The sequence below is a fragment of the Wyeomyia smithii genome, chromosome 2 (genome assembly GCF_029784165.1).
Source record: "Wyeomyia smithii strain HCP4-BCI-WySm-NY-G18 chromosome 2, ASM2978416v1, whole genome shotgun sequence".
Lineage (NCBI taxonomy): Eukaryota > Metazoa > Arthropoda > Insecta > Diptera > Culicidae > Wyeomyia > Wyeomyia smithii.
In genome coordinates this window covers 205,346,837-205,366,104 of record NC_073695.1, presented here as the reverse complement: position 1 = coordinate 205,366,104, position 19,268 = coordinate 205,346,837, and the positions used below count along the sequence as shown (strand labels likewise).

At 39.6% G+C, this 19,268-nt stretch overlaps 1 protein-coding gene across 1 annotated transcript; it reads right to left on the bottom strand.

Annotated features, from left to right (window-relative positions):
• Nucleotides 1–10,252: 10,252 nt before the first annotated feature.
• On the bottom strand, nucleotides 10,253–12,488 carry LOC129721680 (AP-1 complex subunit mu-1). Its single transcript, XM_055674542.1, has 4 exons — nucleotides 12,317–12,488; nucleotides 10,892–11,973; nucleotides 10,704–10,829; nucleotides 10,253–10,649 (listed from the first exon to the last, which is right to left on the bottom strand). The coding sequence occupies exons 2-4, from the start codon at nucleotides 11,933–11,935 to the stop codon at nucleotides 10,551–10,553; spliced, it is 1,269 nt and encodes a 422-aa protein (XP_055530517.1). The 5' UTR covers nucleotides 11,936–11,973; nucleotides 12,317–12,488; the 3' UTR covers nucleotides 10,253–10,550.
• Between the last annotated feature and the right edge of the window lie 6,780 nt (nucleotides 12,489–19,268).

Below are 19,268 nucleotides of genomic sequence, written 5' to 3'. Positions count from 1 at the left end.
GCGAGCCACACGTTCCGATCCCACAAAACCGACACTGGTGCTGACACTACTGCCACGACGACGACTACGACGACGACAACGACGTTGCTGACGGTTGAACGTACGTCATTTCATTTATAACGTATTCCTAATGGATTCCCAAGAAGCCCGGTTGTTCTAATTGCAAACGTTGTGTATGATTAAACACATAAAAGACTAATGTTGGTGCCTTTGTCAGTGTCAGGCGAAATCAGGGGAGGGAGAGTTCGGATGTTGATACTTACGAGGGATGAACATTAATCTTTAGCATATTGGAGCAGCAGCCCCACCGTAGTATCTTGTAGGAGCTCTCTCGGAGCAGAGTTTGAAGATTTGATTTCGAGATGCGGGTCCGCAATCTTTGTTCGTCGGGAAAAGTGGCGTTACTGCCAACCAACATCTTGCTGTCGCGAAAAATATTATTACTGATGCTAGATTAGTGAATTAGAATGATTCACGTTTAAATGCAAATTTTAAAATTCGAAAATAGTTGGTTATGTCGACGTACCTTCAACAAAAACAAGACTCATTCGTATTACTGGCCAAGAGATGCAGACAGTACAGGACACAAAACCATCAGGAATACTGCTTTGGTACAAGTTATCGTCTTCCCCAAGACGACTAAATATTCTGCAGAGTTTATTTTCCTTACCCGAACTTCGTTCTCTCTTCGAAATATAGCCAATTTGAGTCGTAATCGAATTAAAATCGTATGTTATATAAAATCAAATTCGAATCAATCACATGAATCAAACCTTTTCCTTTCATGGCCCCCACAATTTTGGATAAAAAGTTTTAAGAATTAATAGTTCGCCAAACAATTTGCGTAGTTCTAAGTCAATGAAGCTGGTCGACAGAAGCAAAAAAAGTGCTGCCCTAGAAAGATTATAGCTTTTTAACGATTCATGTAAAGTTTGGTGCTCTTTTCCAATAGCAAAACGCGTCAACTTCCGTAAGAGTTTGCATAGCAATTGCTCGCCGGGTTCGTCCCTTCAACGTTACACTTACGAAAAAACTCATTGGTCAAAACACCATGCCGGAGACAGGGAGATTGCGGGTTCAAGTCCCGTCGGGATGCGGTATATTTCTGTATCATATTTCCAGTTCGCTTATTTTTCGCTTTCCCTACTGCACACATGCTATCTGCTTAAGGGGTAATATCTACCAAATGCTAAAAAAAACAAGGCTTTTTTTATGAATTTTTGCCTTTCTCCTAGAAAGGTATAGCAATCACTTGCAAAACCGAGAGTATAAAAGTGCTCCAAAAGGCCGAGCTCGACGAGCTGAGTATTTTCTGTATGTATGTGTGTGTGTGTGTGTGTGTGTATGTGTGTGTGTATGTGCAGATTTTTATTCTCACTCACTTTTCTCAGAGATGGCTGGACTGATTTTCATGAAATTAATTGCAAATGAAAGGTCTAGTTGCCCCATAAGATCCTGTTAAATTTCATTATAATCGGATTTTTAGTTTACAGGTTATGTATGAAAATGTAAAAATCATGAAACATCATTATCTCAAAAACTACACAACCGATTTGAACAAAATTGATTTCAAATGAACGTGCTACCTGAAAAACCCTTAACTTTTGAATTTCATAAAGATTGGACATATGGTTCAAAAGTTATGAAAAGAAACGTGTTCTGAAGACTGTTCAATCTCACTCATGTTTCTCAGAGATGGCTGGACCGATCTTCATAAAATCAGTGTCAAATGGAAGGTCTAGTTGCCCCATGAGACCCTATTGATTTGTTTTGCAATCGGATTGTTACTTTACCTGTTATGTTTAAAAATGTGAATTCCAGCTATGGAAAGGAACATATTCCGAAGACTACTTAAACTCGGCCATTTTTGGCATTTTTTTCTGCCAAAAATGGCCGATTTCCGTCTAACATGAGTATCTCTGGATCTAGAAAGATACACAGCAGCTGAAATCGACTACAGACCCAATTTTGGATTCTAGGTTGGCGACCTCCGGTTCCTGGGAAACAGCCGAAAATGATCGAATAACACCCAATATGGGTGTTTCTCCAACCAGAAACCAGAAGTTGCCATCCTGCAACTCATGATGGTGTCTGAGGTCAATTTTTAGCTTCTTGCAACATTCTGGCTTCGGAGATACTCATGTTGGGTGGTATTTGGTCACTTTGGGCTGTTTTTCGGAAACCGAAAGTCGTGATTTTGGACTTTAAAATTGCCTGTGAAATCAATTTCTATCATCTGGGAGTTATTCTGGTTCCGAAAACATTCATATTGAATGCTCTTTGGTCATTTCCGGATTTTTGCCAGACATCGGAAGCCACCATCTTAAAATTCAAGCTCCTGTCCACCTTTCTTGTTTCCGGAGATACTCATATTAAATGGGAATCGTCCATTTCAGGCTGTTTTCCAGAAACCGTAAGTTCTCATCTTACATTTCAAAGTGTTGTCTGAAGTCGATTAGTGGCTCCAGTGCATCATTACGGTTCCGGAAATACCCATATTGGGTGGTATTTGGTCGTTTGTCGCTGTTTTTCTGAAACCGAAAGTCGCCATTTTGGATTTCATCATGGTATTTGAAGACAATTTCGATCGAATTTAGCTCCTGTGTATCATTCTAGATCCGGATATTAATATATTGGGTGGAAATCGGCCATTTTGGCTGTTTTCCAGAAACCGTAAGTTCTCATCTTACATTTCAAAATGTTGTCTGAAGTCGATTAGTGGCTCCAGTGCATCATAACGGTTCCGGAAATACCCATATTGGGTGGTATTTGGTCGTTTGTCGCTGTTTTTCTGAAACCGAAAGTCGCCATTTTGGATTTCATCATGGTATTTGAAGACAATTTCGATCGATTTTAGCTCCTGTGTATCATTCTAGATCCGGATATTAATATATTGGGTGGAAATCGGCCATTTTGGCTGTTTTCCAGAAACCGGAAGTTGCCATCTTACAATCCAAAATGTTGCCTGAGGTCGATTATGGAACAAATTTGTTACCACTAAGAACATTCACCTGCCAAATATGGTTCCATTTAGTTGGTTAGCTCTCGAGATGTGCAGAAATTTGTGTATCATTTATATGGAACCCCTCTCTTCCAGAACAGAACAGAAGGGGTGTCAAAACCATTATGGAAATATTTGTTACCCCTAAAAACATTAACATGCTAAATTTGGTTCCATTTACTCGGTTCTCGAGATGTGCAGAAATTTGTGTTTCATTTGTATGGCACCCCTCCCTTTCAATAGAAGGAGGGACGTCAAAATATTATGGATATATTTTTTACCACTAAAAACATTTACCTGCCAAATTTGGTTCCATTTAGTTGATTAGTTCTCGAGATGTGCAGAAATTTGTGTTTCATTTGTATGGAACCCCTCCTTTATAGAAGAGGGAGGGGTATCAAACCATTATGCACATATTTATTTCCTCTAAAAACATTCACATGCTAAATTTTACATTTACTCGGTTGGTTCTTAAGTTGTGCAGAAATTTATGTTTCATTTGTATGAGACCCCTTCCTTCCAGAAGAGGGAGAGGTCTCAAACTATCATAGGAACCTTTATCGGCACCAAAAACCCCTACATACAAATTTTCACGTCGATCGGTTCGGTAGTTTTCGAACCCATATGGATCAGACAGACAGACAGACAGACCGGCTTGCATTTTCATATGTATAGATTACAACATCAATATTTTAGAACCTGAAGAGTGAATATACATTTATTGGATTGAAGCGTTAATGTAAATATATTTTTACAAATAAAAGTTTGAATGAGAAAGGCTGGGTCTGACCGCTAGGTGGATTAATTTAGGTTTTACAGGACATTTGAGAAGGTATATAAATAATATATCATTGGATTGAGCAAGTCTTGCAGAATAGAAAAAATATTTTTATTGCTATTTTTGTTACAAAATAGCGGCTGTGCAGCAATTGCCGTGAACCGCTTTTTTTTAAGTTGTTCCGCGACGAGCAGTAGAAGTCGTGCTCAACTTCACCTATAACCAAAACAATTTTTTTTTTCATTATCAAAATAAGTGTCGCTAGTGAAGTACACATTATTATATTTTTAGAATTTTTCTTCGCAAAATGGCAGCGGTTTGAAAAACAAAGTTTTGTTTCGACAAAAAAAATCGACTTTGATTGTTTATAACTTTAGTTGTTGTTAATCAATCGCTAAAATCGTGTGTACTTCACTAGATAATCTAATGAAGAAGCCACAGTTAAAATTTCAAGTCAATCGGATGTAAACTTTTTCAGTTCTACTGCTCGCCGATTTTGAAAACATGGTTTTGAGAAAAACGCGTTTAAAGTTTCAAAATGCTTTAAATCTTAATAATTGCAATAATAAAGCCCCTAATATTTTTTTTACCTTCAGTCAGCTATCCCTGCGCCGTAAAGTTGTCCTTCCTGGGTTTTATTTTCCTCTTCTTCCTTTTTATCATCTGATGTATGGCTGCGCCTAGCCTCTTTCGCGATATCAGACATGCGATGCTCAGCGACTTTGACACAGTTGGCGCCCGATCCCACACAAAACTTTTGAATATAACTCACAATTAAAAAGTATAGAAAAACTCAAACAAAGAACGTACACAACGAGAACGGCTGATCGACTAAACGAAGAGAAATTGTGAGTAAACACGTTCTGTAGAGACGCTATAACGGTCGAAACTTGATGCAGAGACCTCAATACTTCAGATTTGAAACACGATAACGATCATAGGAAACTTTTGCTAGTTTACCATGCCTCTAAATAAAAAAAAAACGAGCATCGCCAAATTAAACGAAAAATGTGATATTGGAGTATAAAAGTTGTTCGATAAAAATTGATTTAAACGAACTTTGAGTTTAGATTTGTATTTTGGCGATGTAGACTTTGATTCTTGGATAGTTTTAGCATGATTTAGACCAAAAAAAAATGGCGAAAAAATTTTTTTTGGTAGATAATAATATCGCACGCTTAGCCTTGGGGCTAATAGCGGTCTCGATCAACTAGATTAGTTGAGAGAATTCGTTATCGATATTGTTTTTTTGGCACATTTTGCATGTGTAGGATAAGTACAACGATACACCGTGCCCCAGTGCTGAGTCGAGAAAATTTTCAGCTCGAAAAGATCCTCGACTCGATCGGGAATCGAACCCGATATCACAACCGTGTGGAAGAGCTAGCCGACCGACATCGCTAACCACAGAGCCACGGGGACCACTTTTTTGGTAGATATTACCCCTTAATGAACTCATTTAGGTCTCTGAAAAAATTTTAGTGGTTGGGGCCACCAGAATTCCTGGAATGGCAAAAAACCTGTAATAATTCTTTTTTTTTTCTTGTTTGAGCTTCAGCTAGAGATTCACGGTGATCCCACAAACCGTTATTATAAACTAAATCCATCCAATTCGTTTTGACGTCCTGAGTCTCTGGGTTGGCGTGTCCTAGGCATGGTGACGTCACACGCACGCGATAGAATGGCAACTAGTTGGTCAGCAGTCGGGCCGAGCCAACTATCCCACTCGCACTCTCTTCTCATTGCCTCTTCGAAAACCTCGGCATCGAAATGTGATGTCTTCCACCCGCGGACGGTCGAAGTGTTGGCTCTACCCGTTGCTTGTCTCTTTGTTGCCTAAACTATAACAGACCGACTGGTGGTCGCTAGTAGTGTAGCCAACGTCTACCCTCAAGTTCGCCATCAGTCCTGGGCTGGAGAACGTCACGTCAATGATCGATTCCGCACCATTTCTGCTGTATGTACTTTTATTCCCAAAGTTGGCCAGATCTAGGTTGAGTTTTGCCGAAGCCTCCTACAAGATCTGACCCCTTTGGTTCGTAAAGCTACTTCCCCACTCAACAACCCAAGCGTTGAAGACGCCCGCCACCACTAACGGCGTTAGTCGGCCGTTTGCTCCATGGATAACAGGTCGACCATCTGGGCGAACCTTTCGGTAGCCCAACGTGGCGGAGCATAGCAACTGCAGTAGAACAATCCGTTCACCTTGGTAACTACGTACGCTTCTCCTGAGGTTGACACAACTTTCTGAACCGGGAACCTGCTCGTCGTACATATGGCCGTCGTACTGGACCTATCCGCAACCCAGTTACCGTTTTCGGGAGGAATGTGGTAGGGATCCGATATAATGGCGATGTCCGACAACGACTCAGTGGCTGTTTGGTGTAGTAGCTGCTGGGCCGCAGAGCAGTGGTTCAGGTTTAGTTGCGTCACCGTGGTTTCGCAGCCTCCCATAAAGTGTTTGGCGTCCCATTTCCCGGAACATACCATACACTTGGGAGACTCCCCACAGTCCTTTGCTTTATGGCCTGCACCTCCACATCGCCTGCACAACCGGCTCCTATCGGGCCCCTTGCAGGTCCAGGACTTATGTCCTCCCTCAAAGCACCGGAAGTAAATGTCCGGTTGCTGTAGTATGTTCATAGGGCATACAGAGCAGCTGACCTTTAATTTGCTTCCTTTCAGAGCCAGGAAAGCGTCAGCCGGGATAAGCCGGAAGGTAGCCGAGCCTTTGCGGAAGCGGATCGATTCTTTAGCCACCTCCACCCCGCACTTCGCTTTGAGGGCTTGTGCAATGTCGCACTCCTCGGTGATTTCGTCCAGGTTTTTAAGCTGGAGAGTCACCTCTGATGTGAGTACCCGCACTTGCACCTTCTTCCCTAGGAGCTTTTCGGCTACCGGAGTAGCACGACCAACCGTTTTTTGGTGTTCCCGGGGGCCGCTTCCCCCGGGAACTGGCTCGTTTGCTAAGCGACCTGCCCGTAGAGCAAACCGCCGCGTCTGTCTGCACCGCAGTCGTTCTCCTGGTCCTGGCCGTTTTCTCAGCCGCCTTCACTCAAGCTACGAGTTCTTCGTACTCTTTTCTGGCTTTATCAATGGTGCTCTGGAGCAGGAGGAGGCTCTGCTTCAGGTCACCAGCGATATTCCGCCTGTTCGCCGAGAACTCGATTATGGCGTCGAGTTGTTTGGACAACGCCGCCACTCTAGGCCACGTGTCCATGCACCTTTGACTAGCAAGGGACCGTCCACCGAGATGTCTAGTGTCGAAACGGGCGGATTCACCGTTTTTTTCCACCTCCAGACTTTGCTGCATTCGTCTCCGCCTACTTCTGCGGAGTCCGCAAGATTCCGCAAGTCACCTATGTGGTCCCATGATGGTCTATGCCGAAGCAGTGAGGTCATGGCTAGGGTAAGGAGGACATGCAAATCTAGTCCAGGAGAATTATCTGCGGTCGCTTCGATGATGCTGTCCAAGCTGTTTTCCGATCCTTTCAAGTAACTGCTCAGCTCCCAACCCTCTAATTTTCTGACGTTCTCAAGAGGTAATACTCACCAAATGCTCAAATAAAAACAAGACTTTTCTCACAATTTTTTTATAGTAGATTTGAGATGTAAGGCATATAAATAATATATCGTTGGATTAAAAGATACCCGACGACCAGATTTACCGAAAACGATATGAGGCGCGGGGGGGGGGGGGAGTTAGTTTTATTTAGATCTACTACGGTGACACCTGCCACGATGAAGATCTCCAAGGTACCTTAAACAAAATCCTCCGCTATGAAATCGGCGATGGATCTCAGCGTGTCTGATCGGAGTCTCTATCTGATCCAAAAAGATCCAGAAGGTTCAAGACCTTTCCTGATTCAATCAAAAATGGGTAAAAAGATCGAAGGGGCTGGTAAAAAAGGCCGCGGAAGGAAGGTTGGAGAATATCGTACTCATCGACGAGCAACTTTTCACCATACAACAGCTCGTAAATCAACAGAACGACATATTTTGGTTGTCATAAAATATAACTACTTTGTTTTGGTTCATAAAGGCTATCGTTGCAATATGGTATATTTTGTTCCGACTGACAATTGGTCATCGCAATAAGAGGACGTGTTTTTAGTTTGCCTTTCTGGTCATGCTTGCCAGTTTCCAGGGGAAAAGACGAGAACCAGAAGATTACTTGAATGCGTGGTGATGCGAGATTTGGTTAAACTTTTAACTTGCAAATTTGGTTTTAATATGTTTTAACGATTCAAGAAACCTTTACCTAAGTGAAATTATATCAATTCTACGTGTACTGATAACTACAAGGACTAATCGCATCAAGAAGAATCAAAATATTTGAAGTAACATATTCAAATCCATTTGCTGCAGTTTGCTCATGCCAAATTTCATTATGAACAAAGAAAATATACAAGCAAATATTGGCTCGGTTGTGACCTCACTTGCAAAGTACGACATTAGACGAATCAAATGTTTGCCTAATTTTCTGTTCAGCAAATACGATGACAAATATTTTTTAACAAATAATTTAGGCAAATACTTTGATGTTACACGGAAAGCAAATATTGACCGTCATTTTAAGCAAATATTTGCTTCGTGTTATGTCCGGTTTAGATAAAAAATTCAGTGGTAGCGAACATAGTCCGAAACATATAATCTCAAATGGCAGCAAAATCCAAGATGGCGGCCAAAATTTTGTTCGCTTCAAATGAAAGTCCAAGCATATTTTTTCGAGAAAAGTGTTCGACCGCGGGCAGTAAAACGGATGAAAATGTTCTAATTTTTGCACAATTTCCTCGTCTGTATCGAGTTGTTACATTACGCAAGAATACCGAGAAGAAGACTAACTAATTTGTGTTGTACGTACAAGCTATGATCGAAAGCTATTTTAATTCGGATATCTACCAAGTTGAAGTGCTAATATGAATAGGAACGAAGGTTGTTAATCTATAACCTATCGTACACGCCGATGACGATACTGTCTGTCATTGTTATCGACGATAACGTTAACGTTTTTAGACATTAGCGTCATTGCCAAGGACGACAGCTACTGGACGGTGTCGAATCAATAAGTCTGATAAACGAATTCACCGTTTGATTTCACTTTGGCTGCCCACTTTCGTTGCTACCTATCCGGAAATTTTCACTTTCGTGAAATATTATTTTCAAAATTTAAATAGCAAAGCTCGGTGTTGTTATTTTGTTGGCTGTCAAGCCAGCTTTAGCATCCGAAATTTAACCACTGGTGCACTTGCTCTGACATAGCAAAAGACGTTAGTGAGCCGATAACGTCTGGTGACTATCGTCACCGCCGATAACGTTAATGTTCGAAGACTCTATCGTCATCGTCGGTAACGACAGCAGACGTTATCGGTAACGATTATCGACGATAATCTATCGTATTAACAACCCTGATGAGATTCATATAATTTTATCATTTTATTCAATAAACATTTTTGTAATATTCGCTTCGAGATTGTAGATATTGATTAACCCCAATCAAATTTATTCCTCTACTTAGGCCGTTATTAATTTTGAATTCAGCAACGAACAAGCCCTGTGAGTCAATATAACGCAAATAGCGAAGCGTAGATTAGAAAAATACTTACCAATCCGCAGATAATCAGCGTTGCTGTATACTAGCTTGTGGTAGTACATACTTGAAAGGGTTAATATTCGATTCCCTCCGAAGTTCACCATTTTGTATATTTCAATCATTTTTCCATCTCTAAACCTACCTTTGAATAAATTCAAATGATTTTTCGATTGCAAAAATTAGGCAAACTACATTCTCTGGAACCGTCTAATTAAATAAAAACGAAGAAACTTGTCTTGAAATGGCGCCTAACGGGATACGCTTAGAGATGCACGGAGTTATTTCTGCCATAAAAACATTTTTTATTAATTTCTTCTTAAACCTATCATGATTTGAATAAATTTTAGAAAATATTCTGAAAAACGAAAATGCAGTTTGGCAAGGGCAAAATAAGTCGCCGAAATCTACATGGGATTGCTTTTATGAAAATCTAAAAGAGAACGCAGTGGCAAAGTTTTGAGACGAAAAAAGCAGTTTCTAAACTACGATTAAACGTAGGGTACAAACAATCGATAAAACAAGTTAGGATACCGAGTAGCATCACACAGTCATGGGAAAACCAATAAAATAAACTTTGATGGAAAACTTTCCAGTGTAACGCAAAAGGTAGCTAACTACGCTGCCAGCACACGAAATGTAGCGTATTATCGCTCATCCTTGGCGGTCGTTAGCCACTAGTTATGCAAAGTAAAAAGTTTTTCTTCTGATGTTTTACCCTACTTTCACACAACCATTTGCGTTTTTTTTCTAGTCTTTATCATCACATCATTGCTTGAGCTTTAAACCAACTGGCAGACAGACGCTCACATGGAGAGGACAATTTGAGGACGGATTTGTTTTTTCGTTCAGTTCAACTGGAAGCGCACAGAAAATGCTGCGATTGTGGAACATAAATCGAATGTCTATTAATTACAAATAAAATAGGTAAACTTTCTTTTTGATTCTTAATACTTTTTCCGATAATTTTAACTAGAAGGCCCTTTTTTGCCTACTCTCTAACTTCAGAATCTACACGAAAAACTGAAACGAAATAATAGAATGGGAGCTGTGCTGAATATTGATACGATTACTACTAGTCAAACTATTCCCATTCGTTCGTCGCAATATAAAATGTACACTCCTCTTGTTTCATTTTTCAAAAATTAACATGCATTGCTGGGTACCACAGACAGCTTCCCTTAATTTGTCCTCAGTTGGTAGTCGCCATTCTGGGTGATGTAGCGAACCCACGGTAGTGCCTGATAGCCGCTCTTCTCAATGATTTTTAAGTAGCGGACCTGAAACCAAAAGTATTATAAAAATTCCCACTAGAAGATTTCGGATTGTCTTACCTGAATACCGGAAGTGGTGAAGTACGGAATTTCAAACTTTACTTGAATCGGTGGCTTGCCTTCTGTGTCCTCGCATTCGACGCTCGGCAGTCCAAAGTGTGCCCGCATCAAATACTCTTTACCGCCCTGCAACAGTAAAAATTAACAGTTCAAATGTTTTCTTTATGAACGGAAAAAAGAAATTTTACCGGAAATGACTTGATCGTCCAGGTGATGGCATTCTGCTCCGGAGCGTACTTAACGCTGCCGATCGTAGTTTTGAACTTGGGCGAATCAGCATCCGCTGGAACGGGAATGACAATTTCCACGTTGTTCGCCGTGGATCGGCGCTTAAACTGCGACTTCGCCTTTATCATGTACTCCACCCGGCTATGGGCGTGTCGCTCGATAACGGATTCGATCCAAATCAGCGGCTTCACATGCGTGTTCAGCCGGTAGGACATCAGCTCGAACTCACCGTCCGGAGGAATGAACGAAATTGTCCGATCGTTTTCAAAACGTGACAACCGCACGCACTGATGAAATTTAACGTCCTCCAGCTCGACCGATTTGGACTTGCCGCGACCGGTGCTCTCGAACAGAACTTTATCGTTCAAACCCAGTCGCAGCTCCGGCATTCCGGACAAGTAAACACGCATCTTGATAGCTCCTACTATCTCACTGCGGAGCACATTTCCGTTTGCATTTGCCAGCAAGTTGACGCTTTCGATAACATCGAGGAATACCTCATTTTTTCGATACTTAATACCCTCAGAACGCCACGACACGGCGTTCGTGACTGCCATTGGAATTCGAGGTTGAATTTCTAACTTATGTCCTTCTTGTGTTATGTATTCCTGTAAAATTTTACTATCCGTGGTTTGTGGATAGCCAAAATCGATCAGCTCATCCAGCAGCTCGTAAATGACGACAAAATTGTCCCGAATACTTTCCTCCTCTAGTTCTTTGAAATATTCGGTAAAAACTTGCACCACCTTATGGAGGAATACAAATACCAGCGCGATATTCGCGTTGCTGCGAGTCACCGACACCAGATAGAGATTGTTAGTCTTCACGTACGCGAAGGTACATTCCGGTGTCTGCAATATTGGTGTTATCAAACCCTCCTCCTCCTTTTCCATCAAGAGCGGCATGAACTTGTCGATAACACCCATATCGATGTGACCGCGGTAGTTGCGGGAAATGAGCACTTTGCCTTTGGCGTCCAGGATAAAAATCGCCGACGACGACATGATTGATTGTTTGCTCTTTACAGGATAATTTTATAAACCTAAAAATAAGAAAGAAATCAATTGGGCTGAGAAAAACTATGTTTACATTCCGATTGAGCGACCCGATTTGTCACCCACTGGCAGCAAAACATGACAGCAAAATTTACGTCATCACTTTTCGTGAAGCAACAGCAACAGCAAAACTGTTTTAAAATACAGTATGTTCGCTTTGATTATCGTAATTCTAAGTAGTTAACGTTAACTTAGTTCGATGCGGTAATTCATAGTAAATCGTTTTGAAAATATGATAAAACTACAGAAATACATTTCGTCAGGGTGAGAAAGCAAAATGGATAAACTTTTCCGATAGCGGTCTCAGTACACTTGTAATTGATTAAATACCTTCACCACAATAGTAACTGCGCTGGAAATCAACTGGTACGCAGCAAATTCGCTCGAAATCAAAAAATTACACCTAATCACACTAGAATTAAACTTCCGTCGTCATTTTCGTAAAACTTTTCACTTTTGCACAGAGCATCACCATTCCGAAGATTCCGAATGATTGCAACGCTGTCATTTACCTGTCATGTCACTCTATCAAAATGACAGTGTACAAAAGGGATTACTTGGCGCACACAAACGTACTAGCACTGCCATCTGGTTGTAAAACTGAGATAAGCACATATGTTTCAGCAGAGATAACAGGCGTTCGAATTATGAGGAGTGTGAGGTAAAGCTGCGTTTGTAAGACTATTTTTAACAAAATGATATAAACGAGTCTATTTAGCACGTAATATGAGCTACATAAACCAGTGCTTAAATGCTTTTTAAGATACAGTTATTTGACCAGGGTAAATCGAAATTGTATATCGAATAGACCATTTTACGAGACGTTTCTGAACTCAATTCATGAATTAAATTTTGACAGAAGCTCGGAACCGCTCAAATAACGCACGTAAAAGCAACATCAATATCGACAGGATCCGTGACACCTGTCAGTTCGTGAAATGGTCTATTAATAATTATTCCTTAGGATTAACTGTAGAGCAACATGTCAAAAGGGTCTATCTGTTTCGATCGATATTTTGATCGATCGGTTTCTTACAACTGCCACGGCTTATTAAATACGTTTCATGATATGTCCTTAACACCATTTGATAGCGGAGAATCTAATCTAGCTTTTTAAATAAAAACCACCTTGGGAATAGTTACTTTAACTGAACCATTAAACAAAGGAAAAGTCAATCAAGAAAATCGATGAAAGTTGATAGATCCTTTTGACATGTTGCTCTACAACTATTCGATGTGCATCTTGAGGGGTAATATACCTTTTTAGTTTTCAAAAAAATTAATTTTGTTTTATGGGCGATTAAAATTACTGTTCGACTGACAGCTAGCGCTGCAGTAAAAATGATTATGATGATTTGTAGGCAACATTTTAACCTATCAAAATTCTATTTGCAGTAGGTTATCACTAGTTTACAAATTCCAATAAGCTAAGTACCTACCAACTCCTGTAAAAACATAATATAAAAACCAGCAGAGTCTCATGTATCCAAAACATTGAAATATTAGGGAAATGTAAATATGCGTATTAAACGACAGAGCACAGAGAACAGACATTTTTGTTCTTATAAAAAATTTAAATTTTCTTGTGCAAAAGTTTGAATCAATATACGTTAAAACCAATCAATATAGAAACATTTCAATGTTACAAACTATCTGTTTGAGTTTTCTGCACGCTGAAAATAGGCTATCCCGCTCAAATAGATCCGCTAACTTTCCCAAAACATCTGTAGCCTGTTGGAAAAAATCAAATCACTGTCCTGTCTGTAATGGCATGTTTTGAGCAGCTGGACAAATATGAACAACTATCTATCACGTCGTAAATCGTAAAATCATTTCTTTATTCCTGAGTAGGTTGACAATGACCCAGTGAAATAAACAAATTCGCACGAACAAGTGAAATAAACAAATAAGTAAACGCATAGGAAATGTATGGAAATCAATAAAAAAAAATAGAAATCTCGATATTGCAATCCACACTGTGCCATTAAGCTAAATATCTTTATTTTGATAAAACAATACTTAGATTATAATATACTTTGATATTTATCGAGTCACAACCTGATCAACCACCTTCATGCACCTTTAAAAAACAATAACCACTGAAATCAATCGATATAGGTTCAAAACTAATCGATAGCGATCGTTTACGTTTCATAAAAAAACTTGAAGATTGGTTGGTCGAGAAATTACATCACACTGACGACAATGTGACGTCAAGGAGCCCTGATATAGAAAGAGGAGTGAAAATGGCAAATATTTTGCAATATCTAAGAAACATTTCAAAAGGTCCTATCTGCTTTGATCGATTTTTTGATCGATCATTTTCATTCAATCACCACAACTTATTCAACACCTTTTATGACACGTTATTTGCACAAGTTGATAGAGGAGGGATCACTCTAGCCTCCTGAACAAAAACCACACTTGGGAGAGTTACTAAAACTCAACCATTACCAAAATGAAAAGAGGCTTTGGAAATCCGGATGAAAGCAGATAGGACCTCTTGAAATGTTTATCTAGATATGTCAATAGTGTAGTAGTTTGATAACCTCCATGAAATATCAAATCTATCCGCCATTACTAGTCTCGGAGAGCTAGAAATAATCAAGTCCGACGCTCACAAAATGAATCTTTTTGGTCAGTTGATTCTTCATGGCAAGATGAAGCTACTTCACTCTTTTCTGAAATATAGCATTTTTCATGTCGTTTGGCCAAAAAAATCGATAATTTCATGGGTCCATTTTACACACAGTTCGCACAGTTCATAATACTGAGTTTTTGAGTTTTTCAGTGCTAAAATCTGTGTCACAAGCTTGATTTAGAGAGATAGAGACTGAAGAATTTCTTATATTTTTTTTTTAATTAGACCTACTGAATGTTCAGGTTACTTCTAGAGTTTTCTTCATAAAAACAGCAGCGAAATTTCGTTAAATGTTCGAGCTGAATAAAAAAAATCATCATCATTTTCCAGTACCTACCCATCAGATCCGACAAACTAAACTGTTAAAACACTGTTTATCTTCTGATTTGCAAGTAGCGTTGAATACAACCGTCGTTTGGCGTAAAATCTCGGAGCAGCAGCAAAAATCTTTTTTGACTGATAGTCATATCCACATCAGAAATGTTATCTGAAAAGTGTCCTTTCAAATAACAGCAATTACCGTGTCGACTTAAGCCTCTGGTGAAACCGGGTATTGAGTGCCGACGGAAAAAAAAACAAATTATTCCAGTAGGTATATTTTTTAGTAGCAAGCCCACCAGTGGCTAAATTGAAGTTTCTAAAGCTAGTTTGGCAACTCCCACCATAACGCGGCAACCGCAACGGGGGTTGCTATGTTGGTTTGGGAAATAACAATCCTCACCTCGGGTAGTAGCGAGTTATTGAATTTGGCAACGCGATAGCAACGAGCCGAATCGTTGCTATTTGATGAAATGTCAAACTGTTGTTTTTTTTTGTGCTCGATAGTGAATGTTCGTAATAATATTACGAAGATGATGAGTGTTTCGAATGCGGACTCAATTGGTCGGCCTCGGAAGACGAAGTGTTTTGCCTCGCTTGTTAAACACGTCGTAGGACGCAAGTGTCGGCGTGAACCACTACTCAATTTTATTTCCGATTGAGCAGAAATTTTGCATAGGGTGTTTTTTCGGGCAGGTAAACATTTTGTATAGGTTTTTTATTGAGATGACCATTTTGGTTGGCATTTTGGTCTGCAAACTACACGATGCGGAAAGCTCAAATCCTCACAAGATTGGCCAATATTATTCAATAAACCTGGAAGGTTTAAGCAAATCTGCTCGGGACTATTTTCCCGTTTCGTTCGGTCGTTGTATAAAAAACCATTTTTCTCCTTTACCGCTGTTTCAATCTTCAAAAACAACCTAAGATGCATTCGAAAGCGGCGTTGGAAATGGTCATCGGTATAGACCGTTGTTAAAACGCTGGATGGCACCTTCCTCCGTATGGCGGTCAATATTTGGCTATTTACTAGGCTGAGAGTCGCCCCGAATCTTTCCAAAAACCATTTTCTTAATCGCGTATAAGGAAATTTGTTTTGCGAAATCACTTTCTTCATCACTAGAATCAATCAAATAATCGAAAACAATTTACGCGTTCTATATTTAAGTTCTTTTTGGCGGCAAATTTTCAAATAATAATAGCAAACTGTGGGAACAGAGACAGCATGAAATACAGAATACAACTAATGACAGTTCGCCAGCTTTCAGTAGAATAGAGCTTTCTGACAGCTCAGTCACGCACACTAAACTCGGATTATTTGCCTCATAAATGACTCTTGCTTAACTCTACCGGGGTTAAGCTAATCGAAAAATATAGTCGTTTTTGAGTTGCTCGGTACTGGAAATCAAATACTTATATTGTAGGATACTATCCGTAAACAAATCTCCCAATTCGCATAAGAATAAATTACGTTTCAAGTCAGTGAAAGAAAATGAAAATTCCGCAGTCAATGCAGACATTTTGACAGCACATTGCTGGCCTCATTTTCAATCCGACTTATACGGTGTAAAGTGCACCAATACCAGGGGGCTCTTGTGGCTGTCAAACTCCATACATTTTCCATCTACCACTCATTGATTCTGATACCAGCGTTTCTGGTACCCACTTTTTGGTTGGTTTGCCCTTAAACAAGTGAAATAGAGTAAACGTCCCATTTTGTCGGTAGACTTGTTCTCGAGTAAATGTCGTTTCAGATGAAAAAAAAACAAGAGCTCAACATTTGTTTTCAGTACAATGTGCACTTTAAATGAATAAGATAAGTTTTGCAATCATTTGAAATGAAATATTACTGCCGTGATGAATTTATGATTGGTAGGCAAAATGTTGACGTTTATAGGCCCCTGACCAATACATCACAATTGGAGAGGTCTATAGTCATTTAAGCCAACGTTGCGGGACGTGCCCAGTTTTACGAAATTACTTTAAATAAACATATAAAGATGAAAAAATTTATGTACGCACAAGTAAAAAAATCTGCAAAAGAATTATGTTTTCGATAACTTGGGAGAACGGAAACAAAATTAAAACAAAGTTACGTGAAATGGAGGGAACATTTTATAAAGTAGAAAGAACGTAGATCATTCCGGAAACGATTGACTGACGGATAAGTTGGTGATTAATAGATCCGCAAAAAATATGCGAAATACATCACAAACAAACATTTTGCCAACGCTGGCTAGTGACGGTCTTCAGAAATTGGCAACTGCCGGTGTGAAAAAGAAATAGTGAAATTGGTAATCCCCATTAGCAACGACCGGTGCGAAAATCGGTTGCTATCCAAAATAGCAACGGTCAGCGTTGTGAAAATAGCAACTCAAATGGCAACTCACCGGTGCGCTTGCTCTAACATACACATTGTTTATACAGTCACACCACTTACCGAATTTTTTATTTGTTCTGGTAGCGGCAAACGCTTCTCAAAAGGAAACTCTTTGGCCTGTTGGTCCTCCATGTGAAGGTAGAAGTGCTTCACTTTTTCTCGTTCAATCTCTACTACTTATCAATCTAACATTCTCGACGAGATGCTGGCTAATCCCAAGAATTCCGCTGAATTTCGGATCAGCTAGGAGCCGACGAGCCAGATTGCCCTTATTCGTGCTTTCATTTCCTTTAATATAGGGGCCTAATTATGCTCATCTGGAAGTGCTCCTCGTCCAAACGGTTTGCGATTACTCGAGCCTTCGCTTTCGCTAACGGATTTGCCTGCGCATACCGTCCTTCTGTATACTTGTCTTTAACCACTCGACAGTTTTTAACCTCGAATGAAAATATTACGGGTTCAGACGAGAATCAGCTCCTGCTACGCATATAGGACAAAAATGCGTATCTCCTTTGCCAAGCATTCCTGATACTTTTATGCTAAACTTCAACCTGTTAGAGTTGATCAGAATTGGGTATTTATTTATTCATTTGCTCAACCTCAAAGAAAAAATCTGGAAACAAAATTGAAGCTGGGGCTTGGGAATAAATTAAACCATCTCCATTTAGTTTTCTGGTAATTTGTTGGTGTATTTTATTCATTCTTGCGCAAAAAATTCAGCGCAAATTGCCAACCAATTTTTCCAGCGGCGATTAATTAGTGGGAATCCGTTCCCACTGTGCAATGCAGAAATAGTTGACAGAGTTATTTAAAAATAAATCGCATAAATATTAGGAGGGTGGTATCCTAGACACGACCGCATAGTTGACGTAGTACTACAATAGTTTTATATTTCCCTTTGAGCACAGAACGGAAGGTCATCTGTGATACGAAAACTGCTAAGTGCTCAGTGAATTTTGCAGCGCTCCCTAGGGGTGGAAAGAACGCTTTTTACACGGAAAATAAACAAAATTTATAATACTTTTATCGAAATCAATCAAACACACTGGTATAAATCTGTCGGCGAAAACACTACAGGTTAACCCTGCTAAGCATCTGTAAGAAGGAAAACACATTATTTCTAGGGGCTTGACAACTTTATTTCATGAAAAATATTTCGGTAATGGTTGATATATATATTAATATCTATCATTTATTTATCACATTAACTTCCCAACCATAGCGTATAGGACATGGTGAAACGGTTTGATCAACAAGTAGGCACGAGCGGGGAAGCGTTTTTTTATTTTGTACGGTTGAAGACGAGGCATCACCAAGCGACAGCAAAAAACTTTTTCTACTTGTTAATAGATTCTTACTAACTAAGCAAATGAAAATCGCAAATTCATGTGTTTCAAGTTGTGAATTGCTTCTAAAATGAATGAATATCAGTAGCAAGGTATGTAGCTTTACCGGATTTATAATTTGAATGCATCGAAATAGTATATTATAAGATGCGATGAATTTTGGTCATCGGTTGTTTTAATAAACAACTTTAGTCTTTGGCATTTTTTTTGCAATATAGCCGGTTGTACTTTTGACATACCGTTTTACTATGTTTCTATACACCAACATCACAACAACGATAATATGACTTCAAAGAGTTTTGATGTAACTAGAGGAGTGTCTGAAAATGCAACGAAAAACACTTAGTAACAATGAATACAATCGAATTTTGGTCGTTGCACTAAATTCGTAGTCCAACTAGTGAAGGACTTTCACGCGTTGGGTTGAGCTATCCAGGTTGCAAGATGACACCGGTTGTTTCTTTTTGTTAGGATTATTAAGAGATTTGCCCAAAACTGAACGCGGTCTAATCCAAACACCGCGCTTGAATCAAAGGCCGCGCTGAGTTGCCAGATGTATGCTGTTTTCATTTGCATCAACCTTCATTGTTAAAGTAT